This window comes from Podarcis erhardii (assembly GCF_964252035.2).
Source record: "Podarcis erhardii genome assembly, chromosome: 2".
NCBI lineage: Eukaryota > Metazoa > Chordata > Lepidosauria > Squamata > Lacertidae > Podarcis > Podarcis erhardii.
Window position 1 is genome coordinate 51,942,624 of NC_138498.1, and position 14,451 is coordinate 51,957,074.

The 14,451-nt window shown below is 44.8% G+C and overlaps 1 protein-coding gene across 4 annotated transcripts in view; it reads right to left on the minus strand.

The window, feature by feature from the left end:
- ADRB2 (adrenoceptor beta 2) overlaps window positions 1-14,207 on the minus strand; it is a 62,920-nt gene extending 48,713 nt beyond the window's left edge. Inside the window, exons 1-2 of one of the 4 annotated variants that reach the window (XM_081852128.1) lie at window positions 12,589-14,207; window positions 6,895-7,975 (exon numbers count right to left, since the gene is read on the minus strand). In XM_081852128.1, the coding sequence (XP_081708254.1) occupies window positions 7,716-7,975; window positions 12,589-13,795 (1,467 nt within the window). In that variant the 5' untranslated portion in view covers window positions 13,796-14,207 and the 3' untranslated portion in view covers window positions 6,895-7,715. Of the gene's footprint in view, window positions 1-6,894; window positions 7,976-10,135; window positions 10,269-12,588 lie in introns of those variants that run through there. The other 3 variants (XM_081852131.1, XM_081852130.1, XM_081852129.1) reach the window with 3 other exon arrangements.
- Window positions 14,208-14,451: the final 244 nt, after the last annotated feature.

Below are 14,451 nucleotides of genomic sequence, written 5' to 3' on the forward strand. Positions count from 1 at the left end.
AGCGGCACTTAAAATCCATGGATTCAGTTTCCCTTCTTTGCAACAATGAAACCTCAATCCGATATGCCCAGCAGACTGTCCGGCATCTTGTTTTCTGTCTTGCTAGCTTTCAACCATCTACTATGATTGCCATCTCATCAGCAGAGCTTTAAATATTTCAGTGCAATGGCTGATTGTCCTGTCCTGACACTGTTGTACACTGCCCCATCAGCATCAGCATCAGCATCATCATCTATAGTAGTGAGAAGGGCTCCAAGATGCATCACAGAGCAGGGGGGAAAGGAGGTAGCCACAAACCAGATTACTGGAAAGCAATATGGCAGGAGGAGCCACTGCTATCTTGTCTCCCACTGAATTGGGAGGCTTAAAGGTGTCTGGGCCTCAAGCAGGGATGGGCTAATCTGTCAATTTCAGTTTCCCCCAGTTTCTTATTTTCCCACTCTTAAGTTCGGTTCTCCACATTCCAACACCTGTTTGTGATTTATTTGTTTCTAAAAGCCTTTATGAAAATTCAGCATTTCAGCTCAAAATTATCCTAATATATAAGTATATATTTGTCTAATATATATATGTATATATTTGTCTAATATATATATTTGTCTAATATAGACATTTTTGCAAACCAATGTTTCCTAATATACTGCACTTCTGTATGCTATTTTCAATAATATGTACATTTGTATGCACATTTCAATATGTGCATTTTTGACTGGAGAATAGCATCAGAAATGCATAATGTATTCATTTTATTTATAAAAATATTTATATACTGCAGTTTTATTTTAAAAACTAACATGGTTTGCAACAGTTATCAACATACCCATACGCTAAAAGCCATACAACAATTAAAATCACTAGCTGACTGTTAAAGCAGTTATTTTACTTGTATGCATAAGCCTGGTGGCATAAAAAAGTTATCAGCAAACATTTAAAAGTTACATTAAGATGGCTGTGTTTTGGTTTGCACATTGTTGTTGGAAAGGGAGAATTAGGTAGGTTCGCCTTTAAATGTGAACGGAATTGAATTTCTTCCTCATCCTTAGTTGCAAGGGCATAACTCTAGCATCTACCTGTTTGGGAGGCAAAATCATAATAGCAGTCAGCATTCCTCTCTGGGAACAGGACACCTACCATTTTGGATTCTCAGTGGGCTGGAAATCTGATGCTGGCATGAATGGAAACACTTCAAGTTGACTTTGATGGAGAAGGCAAAATCCAAGTGGCCAAGATTTCTACTGAGGGACATCTGAGGGCATGTTAATACCGTTTCCGTTTTTTAAAATAGGCTCTCCAAATCAGTTGAGTGCCACAGATTCAATACAAAATAGTTTTCAAATACTTTTTTAAAGAGAGGTTGGTCAGGTAAGAGCAGCTCTAAGGAACTTATGAGGGTAAGCAATGTGGTGCCCTTCAGATGTTTAGAGCAGCAACTCCCATCAGCCCCGCACAGTATGGACAATGGTCAGTGAGGATGGGAGTGGTGCTCAAAAACCTCTGGAGGGCACCACTTTGACTATCCCTGACATCAAGACACCAGGGCTTCTCCAGCATTGCATTTCTTACATGCTCAGTAGACTCTGCAAGGGAGATGTGTTAGCCCATGAAAGTTTGCTTAGGACACTTTGTTCATTTTGAGAAAAGTGCAAGTGATGGTGTCTTGGCAACCTAGCAAAGGTACAGTGTACAATTTTTTGTTGGGGGCAGGAAAGGAGTGAGTCTAATTTGGGGCAATGAACAATCTGTCCCAAATTAACTTTCGTCATAAGGGCTGGATAAAACACACAAGTTAAATAGAATCACATAGCACATATGATGAAGGAAATAAGATATGGTGAAGGGAATGTGATACAGAAGACTGGAGCCCGGATAGGGAAGGACAACGGCGGAATGGAGAGTTCAGAAAAGATTTTCCTTGATGCCACATGTCAGGGAACTGCCATCAGAGCCAAGGGTGGAGGTAAGGCTCCCCAATGAGGCTGGAGAGGGAACCAGCAAGGAGAGAGGGGGAGCTTCCGCTGGGGAAGGAGATAGGCGTGACACTAGGAAGAAAGGGGAGGCTGAGGGAGCTTCGGAGGGAGGGCTCCGAGACTGTTCTAGCGAGACCAGCGGGGAGAGCACAGAACCTCCGCTTGGGATGCCCACTCTGCACAGAAAGCTTCCGTGCAGGGAGGCTAGGCGGAGACTTGGTGTCAAAGAACTTTTATGTTGGAAAAAGTTCAGGAAATGCCCACTGACGGATTCTGCCAGTGATTGAGACAGCCACAGACTGGAGGCTGTCCAGCTGGGGGGAAAGTTTTAACCAAACAACCCAGCTTGCAGCAGTTTGCGGGTTACGCACAAGCAACCCCAACCCCCCCATTACACCACATTTCCGAATCGCTTATGTAATCTTCAAAACCAGGAGTTAGAGGCTGGAAGCATGAGATTAGCATTGCTTCTCATGCAATGGCAGAAGTCTATTCATTATTGAAGCCCATAAATAAATACACAGATCAGGTGTTGGATAAGAGTAGAGTATTATTATTATTATTATTATTATTATTATTATTATTATTAATTGTCGTCGTCATCCTGGCATTTTCGTATTTTGTTTTAATTATTTTTTAAAATAATAATAATCCTGGCATCAAGTATTTTGGGGTACCAATTTTGTCAGCAATTCTTCATTCAGCATTCAGGCTGCTTCTGATACACCTGTGGACTTTAGGCGAGGCTTATCTAACAGCAGGGATGCTGCTCCCAGAGAAGATGAAGCTCACATCACTACACTTTGGTAGGAGGCCTATCCATACTATGCTACATTTAACTTCTGTTAGCAGCTTTAGTTGTCAGCAGTTGTTAGCAAACTTGAGTGAGTATTATTTGTTTATTTAATGTATGCTCAAGGCAGCATACACAGTCCTCTCCTAAATCAATTTCATAAATTGGTTGTTGAGACCCTTGTGTCAGACTCAGTAGGACAGTTTTGCCCGTCACATACCTAGACCATTTGACCTCACACTACATGTGTGTGCCTCAGTGGGATTTGACAGAGAACCATGAGCTATCTTGGGCGCTGATGAGAGATGGCTGAAAGTGTTCTCCCTGCCTCCTTTCATAAGCACTTGGGTCTCACTTCTGCCCAAGCTTAGAAGACAGCATAAGGGAAATATGGTGGCAGTCTTCCTAAGTGTCCCCTTGCAGAGCTGGCCAACCCAGACTGGCAGTTGTGGCAGGAGAAGAGAAACACCTTTCTTTTCCTGTCCTACTGTTCTGGAATTTAGAAATAATGAAATACACAATTCAAAACAAACACAATGCACAAAATAGTAAAAATAATAATAGTAAGGGAAAACTAAATTAAAGGCAACTGTTATAAGAGCAGCAGTCACCCAAATGCCGGTCAAAGATAAAACTAAACATTAAAGAATAGCAATAACTAAACATTAAAAGTATTTAAAACACTGACATGCAGATGTCTTCAACAGAGATCTTAAAAGAGGCAGAAGGAAGAAGCTTGACAAGTCTTCATTTGGAGGGCATGACATGGCTCTGGTGCCAGAACCACACAGTAGACCACATCTCTTATACCTGCCTACCTGTTCCCACATGGGAAAGAGAGCAGGACCCTGACATTGATCATAAAGCAGGTGGTTCCTATGTGCCTGAATTAAACTCCATAAACCCAGGAAAGAAGTTCTATAGGAGGGCAGAGAAACCTTTTCAGTCTGAGGGCCACACTCCCTTTTGGGCAAGGGGCTGCATGCCAGTGGTGGGCTGGGTCAGGAGCAAAAGGAGGAAAAGCAACACATGTAAATTTCACCTTTGAACAGCAGGCTAATTTCTTCACACACCCTTCACTAGGCTCCATTCAAACAAGCAAGATGCACTAGCAGAGTTCAAAGACACATTGCAACCAAGCGTAAGCACTCAAGGAGTGTGCAAAGCAGGGCAGGTGAGGAGTGTGGCCTGGGGAGAGAGGGTGTGGCTGGAGAGCAAGTGTGACATGGCATGAGACCCAAGGACCAGATAAGCCTGCAGGGCTGCATTTCCTCTCCCGCCCCAGCCTGAGGTCCCCATCAATTTGGTATGGACTACAAGCACAAGATTATACAAGGTTCATGTAGGATTCAAGCGACAGAAGTTGTGGACTGAATCTCAGAATTTAAGGTAGCTGAGATAGCACAAAGGCTCCATGTGCAAGCTGATCCAAAGCGAAAATTGGGCGTAAGCATGTAATATGCTGACAGCACCAACTTGCCTCTTGCTACTGAGTCAGCTGGACAGATTTCTACAGTTTCCCATATCTTCTGGAATGTTTGCAAGCACTGTTATGAGGGCAGAAAACTCACAGAGCGCAACAGCTCAGTATCCTGTGTCATCAAAATGGGGCGCTCCTGGAGTGATAACTTCAGTAAACTGCAGCAAAACATGTTTCAGGAAGTTTTTAATTCTGCATACTAGGCCGCCACCAATATTAATGTAATATTTTCGTTTACCAGCAATTCGCTCAGCAATAAAAAAGATTAAGTCATGTGAAATATTTTCACATAGTTTACAGACCCAGTCATGCAACAACCACAGATCGGCAACCAATGGCCGTGTTTGTACATAACAATAGGCCAGACTTTTTGACATGTCATTGTTTATTGTGTAAGAGCATCATGCTGGTACTCGCTGCCCAATTTGCTCCTGCTTCACTCCTCCCCAGCAGGAGCATGATAATCAAATCAGAAAGCTTCAGCTTCCTGTTATGTTTGAACCAGAAATCATGGTTTGTTGCTCCCCAACAAGCCATGGCTACAGGTTGGCCGGTGATCGTGTCTTGTTAGAGAGAAATAAACCACAAGCTCTGATTCAGACGTAACACAAAGCTAAGGCTTCCTCGGTTATTTATCCTGCTCACACCAGAGGAGATGAAGTGAGTGCACCAGCATGCTGCTCACTCTAGATAAATCACTATAAGACAGAAAGTCCAGCTTACAATGTGCAAATGTAGCCAGAGTCAAGCATAGCCTTGGTGCAACCTCAACCCAAAAGAGCCAAGCAATCATACCCAATTACAGCTCTAGGTGATGGTCAATCAGAGTAGAAATATACATGAGGGAAGAGTACTGAAGCTGCTGCCCTTACTTCCCAGGGAATAGGGGTCTCATAACAACTCTCAGCACACTTAACAAATCCAGGATTCTTTCGGGAAAGTCATGACTGCTTTAAGAGGTATGATACTGCTTTAAATGCATAGTGTGTGGGTGGAGCCCGGAAGTCTGTTTTTATTGCCGTCTCTAATGAATATATAATTTCTGTAAACTACTTAGAATATTGTTTTTTATTAAGTGGTATGTTAATCTTGTTAAACAAATAAAAAAAAATATGTGGCATAGTGGTTAGTGTGTGAAACTGAACCTGGGAAGACCTGAGATCAAATTCCCACTCAGCCATGAAGGTCACTGGGTGAGCTGAGGCCCGTCGCTCTCCCTCAGTCTAATTGCAGCTCATGAAGTTGTGTAGATAAAAGGCAACACGGTGGAGAAATATGGGTGTTGCCTTGAGCAACTTGGAGTTAAGAGAGGATACAAATGTAATAAACAATTCTATCTATAATAAAGACTGGTTCTGACACCTTTGTCTGCAGGTGTGTATTAGGCTGCAGTCCTAAACTTACTTAACTGGAAGTATGTCCCACTGAACTCAGCAGGGCTTACTCTGAGTAGACATGTATAGTTTTGTATTCTGAGTCTTCTTTAGGGAATCCTGAAATACTGTTGGCAGAGTAAACATGTTTGCGTTCCAGTGAATGTGCTGTACTGCATGCTAGTCTCCTGTACCTAAGCCAGTGATTTGGTCTCTCTGGAAAATTTTGAATTGGGGGGGGGGGGGAATTGCAGGAAAATTCCCTATTCAAATCAGAGGTATGTGCCATAGAGTAATTTGCAATGTTTTTAATAAGCAAATCTAAAAAAGTTGAAACTGTTAGACCTGCTTAATATTGCATCTGAAGTGGTCATCCGTTCATTGATATTAATGAGCTTATGAAACGGAATATTTTCTGTGGAAAAATAAAACGCCTGGAAATTTTCCCAAAGCGTTTTTCATTTTGGAATATTTTCTGCCCCACACCGACCTAAAAGCCATATGCTGTGTGAAACAGGCTTCATTAGCAAACATCATCTGATTTTGCCAAGTCCCCTGTGTCAGGTTTCACAGTGCTAGGACAGTCTGTTAATGTTTATCTGAAGAGAAAATGTTTTTGTTGACTTGTTGACTTTTCTCAATTGTGTACCCTTCTAGTGCCATTATTCCACATACAGTACAGCCCTGAGATGTGGTCAGGCTTCTTACCAAGATGAAGCAACACACTGGGCCTGCTTAGGACCTCATAATAAGCAAGAAGAGGGGAGGAACCAATCAATAACACTAAAAAACAAAACAAAACCCGCAATGATCTGCCTGCTGTTTGAGTACGATGATTGGTATCCAGCAAGCATAAGGCACCCAAGAACATGTCATGTGGAGTACTACTAGGAGAAGCTCCCTCAATCTAAACTTCATTTTTTCTAAACACTGAAACATCTACTGAGTTTGAATCTACTTTAAAACATACTTCAAGACCCAAGATGCACTTCATTGCAAGAAGGCTGTAATAGTAGTGTTGCCAACCTAGCAGTTCGAAAGCACAAAGTGCAAGTAGATAAATAGGTACCGCTCCAGCAGGAAGGTAAACAGCGTTTCCGTGTGCTGCTCTGGTTCGCCAGAAGCAGCTTAGACATGCTGGCCACATGACCCAGAAGCTGTAGGCCGGCTCCCTCAGCCAATAAAGCGAGATGAGCGACACAACCCCAGAGTGGGTCCCAACTGGACCTAATGGTCAGGGGTCCCTTTACCTTTACTTCTCCTTCCACACTTATTCAGTTTGGAAAGTTCTAAGTACCTCACCCTTCAGATTGTCCAAATTACCTGTGCTCTTGATTCTCCACCAATTTCCCTCCTTCATGGGGACCTCAGTGTTAAATAAGCCCCCCAGCAAAAGATGTGCTTCAAAGGTTGGGAACAGCGTAGAGCATTGAGTTTTACAGTATCCCAGATTTGTTCTCCTAGAAGGTTCCTCTCCTTACATTCTGTTTCATAGTGCTCTGTTCATTCTTGGGCCAGAAACCCTAGTCTGAGCTCAATGGACCAGTGGTCTGATTGATGGAATCTTGATGGAAAGACACCTTTCTGTATACAGGAACAGGAAGCATGTTTCATAATTACAACACGTTTACTCAGCAGTAAGTCCCACTGTGTTCATTGGTGTTTACTCCATTGTAAATCCATTTAGGATTGTAACCTATGGGTAAATGAAGAGATACAGGAGACAATCCATGATTGCTTTCCTATCCTGTTTGGAAAGAGAGCTGCTCTGAGCCTATCCCTTAAGTGTACTTGACAAGCAGGAGGGAGAATTGTCAGAGTTCCGCCAGTAGGATTTCCCCTCCAAAGCTTGCAGCAACACGTCCTTCCTCTTGCATCCAAGTTCAGGAAGGGCCGGGCTTTTGAGTCCCGTAATAACTTGACCTGAGTAAAAACAAGCCTCAAGCCTGACAGAGGCACAAGTTGAAAGGTTTATGAAGGTGCACTATGGGACGGGAAATATGAATGTGGCAAAAAATGCTTTTGAACTGCATGGCCTTTTAAAAAAATGAAGCGAGCCTTGATCGTATAGTGGTTAGTACTCTGCGTTGTGAACTGCAGAGCTAAGGGGTTTGGCTGTGCTCAGAAAGCAGAGGTAGATGGAAGAGTTTTGTGAAAAAATAAATGTTGCACATTCTGCAAACAGCATTTCTCATGGGACTCAGCAAATCTTTCACTGGTTCAGCCAGAAAGGAGACAGGCAGGCAGGAGTCTTCTTCTGTGTTTCCAGAGAAAGGAACTTCCCTATCAAGCATGTGTTGAATAAAGACACACCAGCCAGGACATGCCGTTAATGAATGAGTGATGCCCACTGTAGTGTTTGCTAAGCAAAAGAAAAGGGAGTGTAAAACAGCAGAAAGTCCATCAGTGCTTTAATATGTACAAAACAAAGAGAGGCAATCCCAAAGGCGTTTTGAGCACAAACAACTCTCCATACATTCCGGTCAACACTATACAGTTCATACCACTTGCTCTCACTTTCATTAAGAGTTGTTTGCAGACTTTTGTTCTTGTTTTGAGAAAGGCTTTCAGCCTTTATTTGTTTGTTTGTTTGTTTGTTTGTTTGTTTGTTTGTCACGGTGATCGATGTCCGGCCTGCAGACAACACCGTGAACACTACCTTACCACAAAAAGATTGCAAATGCCAGTTTCATATCACAATGCAAAGATTGTTCCCTCCCCCCATACATCATACATGCTTCTCATTACTTTACAATTCTTTTAGCAGCCCCTTGCTTGAAATTACATTGTGTCAGACAATAAACAAAATATAAGTCCATACATATTTATATAAAGTGCTTTGAGTGCGTCCCCAACACACTTTTTTTAAAAAATGAGGCTAGGCCTAAAAGAACAAAACAAGTTTTCCCCCCTTCCCCAATGTTTTTCCCATCAAGACACTATTCTAGGAAACTTCCTATTAGAATTCTCAGGGTCTGATCCAAATGTATTTATTGGCTGCCAGCAGCATGAAAGACACCATGATTGGCCAGTAGCTATTTCAAGCAATTAAAATAATAATAATGGACAAACACATTCAAAGATATTGAAACAACAACAGTTCTGTGCTAACAGGAAGTCTCTGATATTAAGAGAGCCAAGGAAAATGACTTCAACTTCCAAGAAGTTGACCTATCACTCAAAGCATCATTTCAGAGAGATGGAAGAACTTTCGCTTTGAATGTCACTTGACATGAATCAAACCCAGGCAACTACCAGTATCTTGGCCCCTTAGATATGCCTGCAGGAAGAGGGAAGACGCAAAGAGGTCTGCCCTGACACCACACAAGGTTGTTAATGCAGAAAGGGGACAAGAACTCGTTGAAGGAAGACAAGGCATTCTCTGATGCCTGGGATTTCTAAACCACTGCTGCCTGAGTTATGAAGTTGGCTTGTTTCAACAAACCATAGCTAAGATTAATCAGAGTTTAGAATTGGGGCATAATGCTAAACTGCAGTAACTAGAAACGGAAGTGAAATCTTCTGATCTCCTTCTCAGGGATGTGCCAGAGGAGGAGAGGTGCACAAACCGAAGGCAGCTCATTCCCATCATCATAAACCATGGTTTACTGTGTTTTATAAATTTACCTATGGTGAACTAATGTCCTTAAAAGTGCTGGGGGTGGTTTTCAATATTGCAAACATAAGAAATATGTATATAGTATTATGTTTTACTCGTTGCAATTTCTCTGATGTTTACAGCGGGGGGTAGGGCTGGGGGAGGGAATCTCTGGTTGTTCTGGGGAGCTTAAAATAGCACTCTGTTCCCAAAAGATTGGGAAGGCCTTCAGTTCAGCTACCCAGATGCTAAGTAGAGGAATTAGAATAATAATGAGCAGATAGGCAGACAAACAGGAAATGAAAATGTGCCACTGCCTTGTAGAGAGGCAGCAGATTGCATTATATCCTCTGCTGTGTCAGTCTCGGGCACTTTCACATCCCCTTGTCAATCATGCCCTGAAAGTAAAGTTGTGCATGGAATGGGGGAGGGTTGTACTTATGTAAAACATCAATAGTTGGATCATCTGCAAGTTTGTTCTGTGTCCTGACAGGACCAAAGACCCTGACGACATAGCTTGGCACTTGTCCTCCACCCACTTCAGACTTCCTACCCCCCTCTTTCTTGCACCTGTTGACTCATGCATCATATCAGGTTCCCATCTGACAGCCCTGGAGCTGACATAAAGGAAACTCAGAAGAAAAGGAAAGCAACATGTCAGAAAATCTAGCAAACCAGAAAGCAGGCAAATCAAAACTGGACCGAGCTGACTCAGCGTTTCTCCATAAAAAGGGATCCTATGCTCCAGCTCCTAGGAAACTGGGCATAGGACTGGCAGCCTTAGAAAGTCTCCTGTGGAGCGTCCAGCATTTTATAGAGAACTATCAATTAAGGAATTTCTATAGGCTGTTTCAAAAGTGTGTCTAAAAATACTGACTCCTTTGAAATACAATTAATCACAATCTTCGTTGCCATGAGTCAAATTAATCTGGGAAAAAACAATGCATACTTCCTTCTGTCTGGTCCCTTCCAACTCCATGATTCTATGAGTCTTCTCCTCTCCCAAGTACATTAGAAATTAATGGGAGTTAGGCTTTGGTTGCCAGGTGAGGGAGCTCTGTGCCAATGGAAGAAACACAAATGGATTTTTAGGAAGCTGCCTTATATTGAGTCAGATTGGTCCATCGAGCTCAGCTCTGGCAAAGGCACTCCATGGTTTCAGACAGGATTCCTCACCAGCCCTACCTGGAAATGCTGGGACCTTCTGCAGATGCTGCCTTTCTCCATTATTTCATTTCGTTATTCTGTATTTCACTACATCTATGGGTTATGCACGACAGGTCACTGTGTCATATACTACAACCGAAAGAGGCACACATCCAGCAGTTCACATGGAAGGTGGCCAATGTTTGCTGGCCCACTCATAATGCACCACAGAGAGAGAGAGAGAGAGAGAGAGAGAGAGAGAGATACCCACTAAACTGAGTCGGACAGCCTCAGGGAGATGATTGTGCATCCCCAGCAACAGTCTCAGCCTTATTAGTAAAGCTCAGTTCAGATGTGAAAGCAAAAACATTCAGAATAATATTTCAAGAATTATCTCCTGCTTCTAGAATCCTAACAGTTTGGCATTTGTTGTCGTTGTTTGAGATGCTTTTATTTTTTTCGAATCAAAAAGTGACAAGAGTTGTACACCCTACTCAGATCAGGAAACAGGGTTTGATTGACACAGCAACAAGCTTTGTCACGACACGCTTTCAGCTTTTGTTCAAAAGCAGCAGCACTGATTAGTTTTGCAGAAGAGCACAGGATGATTTGCAGGCCCAGAACAGAAAAGGAAGGCAGTCTTTACAGAGAACCAAAAGGGGCAAGATGTCTGGTGGTGCAAGGGGAAGTGGCTATACAGCTCAGTGAACCTAAAATACAAATGGCCACATAAACCCTTTACTTCACCTAAACACCTCCAGGGCAGGGATGAGGTAGAGCATCAAGCACACTGGGTACTAATTTAACAAATGAAGGAGGAATATAATAGGCCAGGTCAATCCCAGATCTATCCCAGAATTCATTGCCTGTGGGTTCTTGTGGGCTGTGTTTTAGTCAAACAGAAAGAGTAGAATTAGTGGAAAGTGAGTGATTACTACCCTAATTATAGTTTTAATAGGTTAATGCCTTTAAAATCATTCCATAAACTTAACTAGTTAGTGTGGGAGGGTTCCTAAATGAGAACAGCTTGCTAGCTACTTGTTGATCCAAAACCAGCAAAGCACTGCTCTGAGTAATAAATACCTTTACCTTCCTGTCATTGCTGGGCTAGAAGTCAGAGAAGGGCAAATGAAATCATTGGCACAGCAGGTGATTCAGCTCCTCTGCCCTTAGAAATGAAATGCTTTATACCCTAATGCAAACTAGGCTTAAACGTATTTCACTTCTTCTAGGTCTCTTGCTGTCACTTTCTGGGTTATGGCAACGGCAGCAAAAAGTTTGGGTTAATGATTTTACAAGGTTTAATGCACACAGGTTCCTTGTCATCTAAGCTGATGCCCAGTCCATTTGCCAAGACTCTAATAGGGAACAGTGAGCCCCAATGCAGGACACCAGCATATTATTGCCTTGGAGAAATGATCATAACTGAACAGCGAGGGAGGACTGGTTTCGCTGGAAAGCAACACCAGGTACTGCTTTCACAACTACATAAGTATCTGGCATTTGAATAGTGCCGGCTAATGAAAATGAGATAAGATCAGGGTTGTGTGGGTAGAAAATAAATACAAATCTAAATTGAAGGGGAATTGTAAGGGTTTTTTGTGCTAATATCAACAAACAGCTGACATTAGTGAGGATTTCAAAGGTAATGTTTGCTGCAGCGAAGAACATGTTCAGGAAACTTGGTCACTACTACGGACAATATTCTGAAAACAAAAGTAAACACTTGACTTTACAGATTCCTAAGCACTCTACAGCCAACCCTAACTTCTTGCCTTAAAACAGTCTTTAAAGCTATTGTTTTCCGATGAAAGGGTGAGCCATCAGTAGCACCAAATTCCTTCTTGCGTGTAGGGATTTCAGTTTTAGGAACAGCAGCTCAGTTCAATATTATTCCTACACCTGTGAGGTAGATGAGTTTGGTAACACTACATCACAAGAATAAACTCCTTTGTAGGCTAACCCCTGCAGTGTCTTAACCCTTGGTGGAAGAAGGGGGCTCTAATATGCACATATACAAATCCACATATGCCCATCCTTAAACATTTCCATCCACTGCTAAACTACGGGGCAGCTCCCACATTCTGGGTAAACCTTGTCTTGAGTGCGGCTGCCAGACAGCCACTACATTCTATTCTCTGCACTTTGCAATGACAACAATCACAACAAGAGGGAGTCCCCTGTGCTAGGCTCGGTCTCCTGGGAGTTAATGCTACCATGCAAGACAGTACCTTTACAGTGCAAAAACTCTTCCCCAGCATGGGGGTTTCCTTCTTCGCACAGCAGTTCGCTAGCCTTCTCTTGTCCCATATGATAGCCATTGTGACCCCCATTGAAATCGTTTTTCCCATTGCTGTTGGAATATCCATTGACGTACATTTTCAGGGCAGACCTCCGGAAGCAAAGGATCTCCTGGAAAGCATACCTGAAGTCTGGGCTTCGGCAGTAAATCAAAGGGTTGAAGGCCGAATTGACATATCCCACCCAGTTCAAAAAGATGTACACAAATTTGGGGATGACGTCCTCCGAGACGACATGCACAATGTTGACGATGAAGAACGGGAGCCAGCACAGCGTGAAGGTGCCCATGATAATGCCCAGGGTTTTGAGCGCTTTGTGTTCCCTCAAGCAAAACTTGGATGCCCTCCTGTGGATTCCCCTTCCAGCCTGCTGCTCCTGCTGTGAACTTTGCTGGTGGAACCTCCCTTCGCATTTGCCTATCTTCTTCAGCTGCTTCTGGGCCACCTGGAAGACCCTGGCGTAGACAAAGACCATGACTACCAAGGGCAAGTAGAAGGAGATGATGGAAGAAGTGATGGCATACTCTTTGTTGGTGAAGAAGTCGCAGCAAGTCTCATCGGCATAGCACTCTTTGGCCTTGGAGTCCGTGGCTCTGTACCAGTGCATCTGGATGGGCAAGAAGGAGGTTAGGATAGAAATGACCCAAACCAACAGGATGACCATCCTGGCTTTATTCTTGGTCAGGAGGCTTTGGTACTTGAAGGGGGAGGTGATGGCGAAGTACCTGTCCACGGCAATGACGCACAGAGTCTCGATGCTGGCCGTCACGCACAGCACGTCGATGGCGGTCCAGAACTCGCACCAGAAGTTCCCGAACTTCCACGTGAGCTGGATGATGTGGCTGGCCCCGAAAGGGACCACCGCCAGCCCCATCAGCAGGTCCGCGCAAGCCAGCGACGTGATGAAATAGTTGGTGACCGTCTGCAGCCTCTGGAAGCGGGCGATGGCGGTGATCACCAGCACGTTGCCGAAGACGATGGCCAGCACTATCAGGGACATGAGGATGCCCATGCCCACCACCCAGCTCTCTTCCGAGCCGGTCGAGTTGCCCGCGCTCTGCCCGCTGCTGCCGCTGCCGCTGCTGCTGTTGGCGCCCAGCGTGGCTTGCAGGGCGCTGGCGGCGCTCACCGCTTCCATCGCGCTCGGCCCCTCCGGGAAAGCAGCTGCGTCCGAGCCCTTCTTGCGCGCCGCTCTTACTTGGAGCGCCTCTCGGCAGGTCCGCGCGCCGAGTGTCTGTCCGTCCAGCCGGGTGTGACCAAGGCTCCGAAGCGCCCGGCCGCTGAGCCCTTTGCAGGCTCTCTGCTCTCTGTGGCGGCTACGGGCGCGCTGGAGAAGATCCAGGCTTGGCGAGCGCACGCGGGACTTGGCGGGACCGGGAGCCGCATGCAACCTGCCGCCGCGGAGGCATTTGTCTGCTCGGACCCTCCTCCCTTTCGTCACCTCCCGACTGCCTAGAACTTGCCCGGAGCCCGTTATGTTGAGAGTGGGGGGGAGTTATAGGAACTCCCAATTGTGACGTCGCGCACCTCCCAGCCAATAGGCGGGAGGGAGGGAGCCACACACAGAGACGGAGCGGCACAATCGCGGCGCGGACACCGACGGGCGGCAGCGGATCGCGGCGCCTTCCGACGAGCTGCCCCGCGGCCGCCGCTTGCAGGTGCACGCAGTGAAGGCTCCGCTTTGGTCCGCCGCCGCCTGCAAACTCCCCGGTCCCGCGATCTCCCAGCTGACGCCGCTCGCTGCTGTGGCTGCCCCTCGTTTGGGGCGCCTGGCTCCCAAAGCAGCGTCGGCTC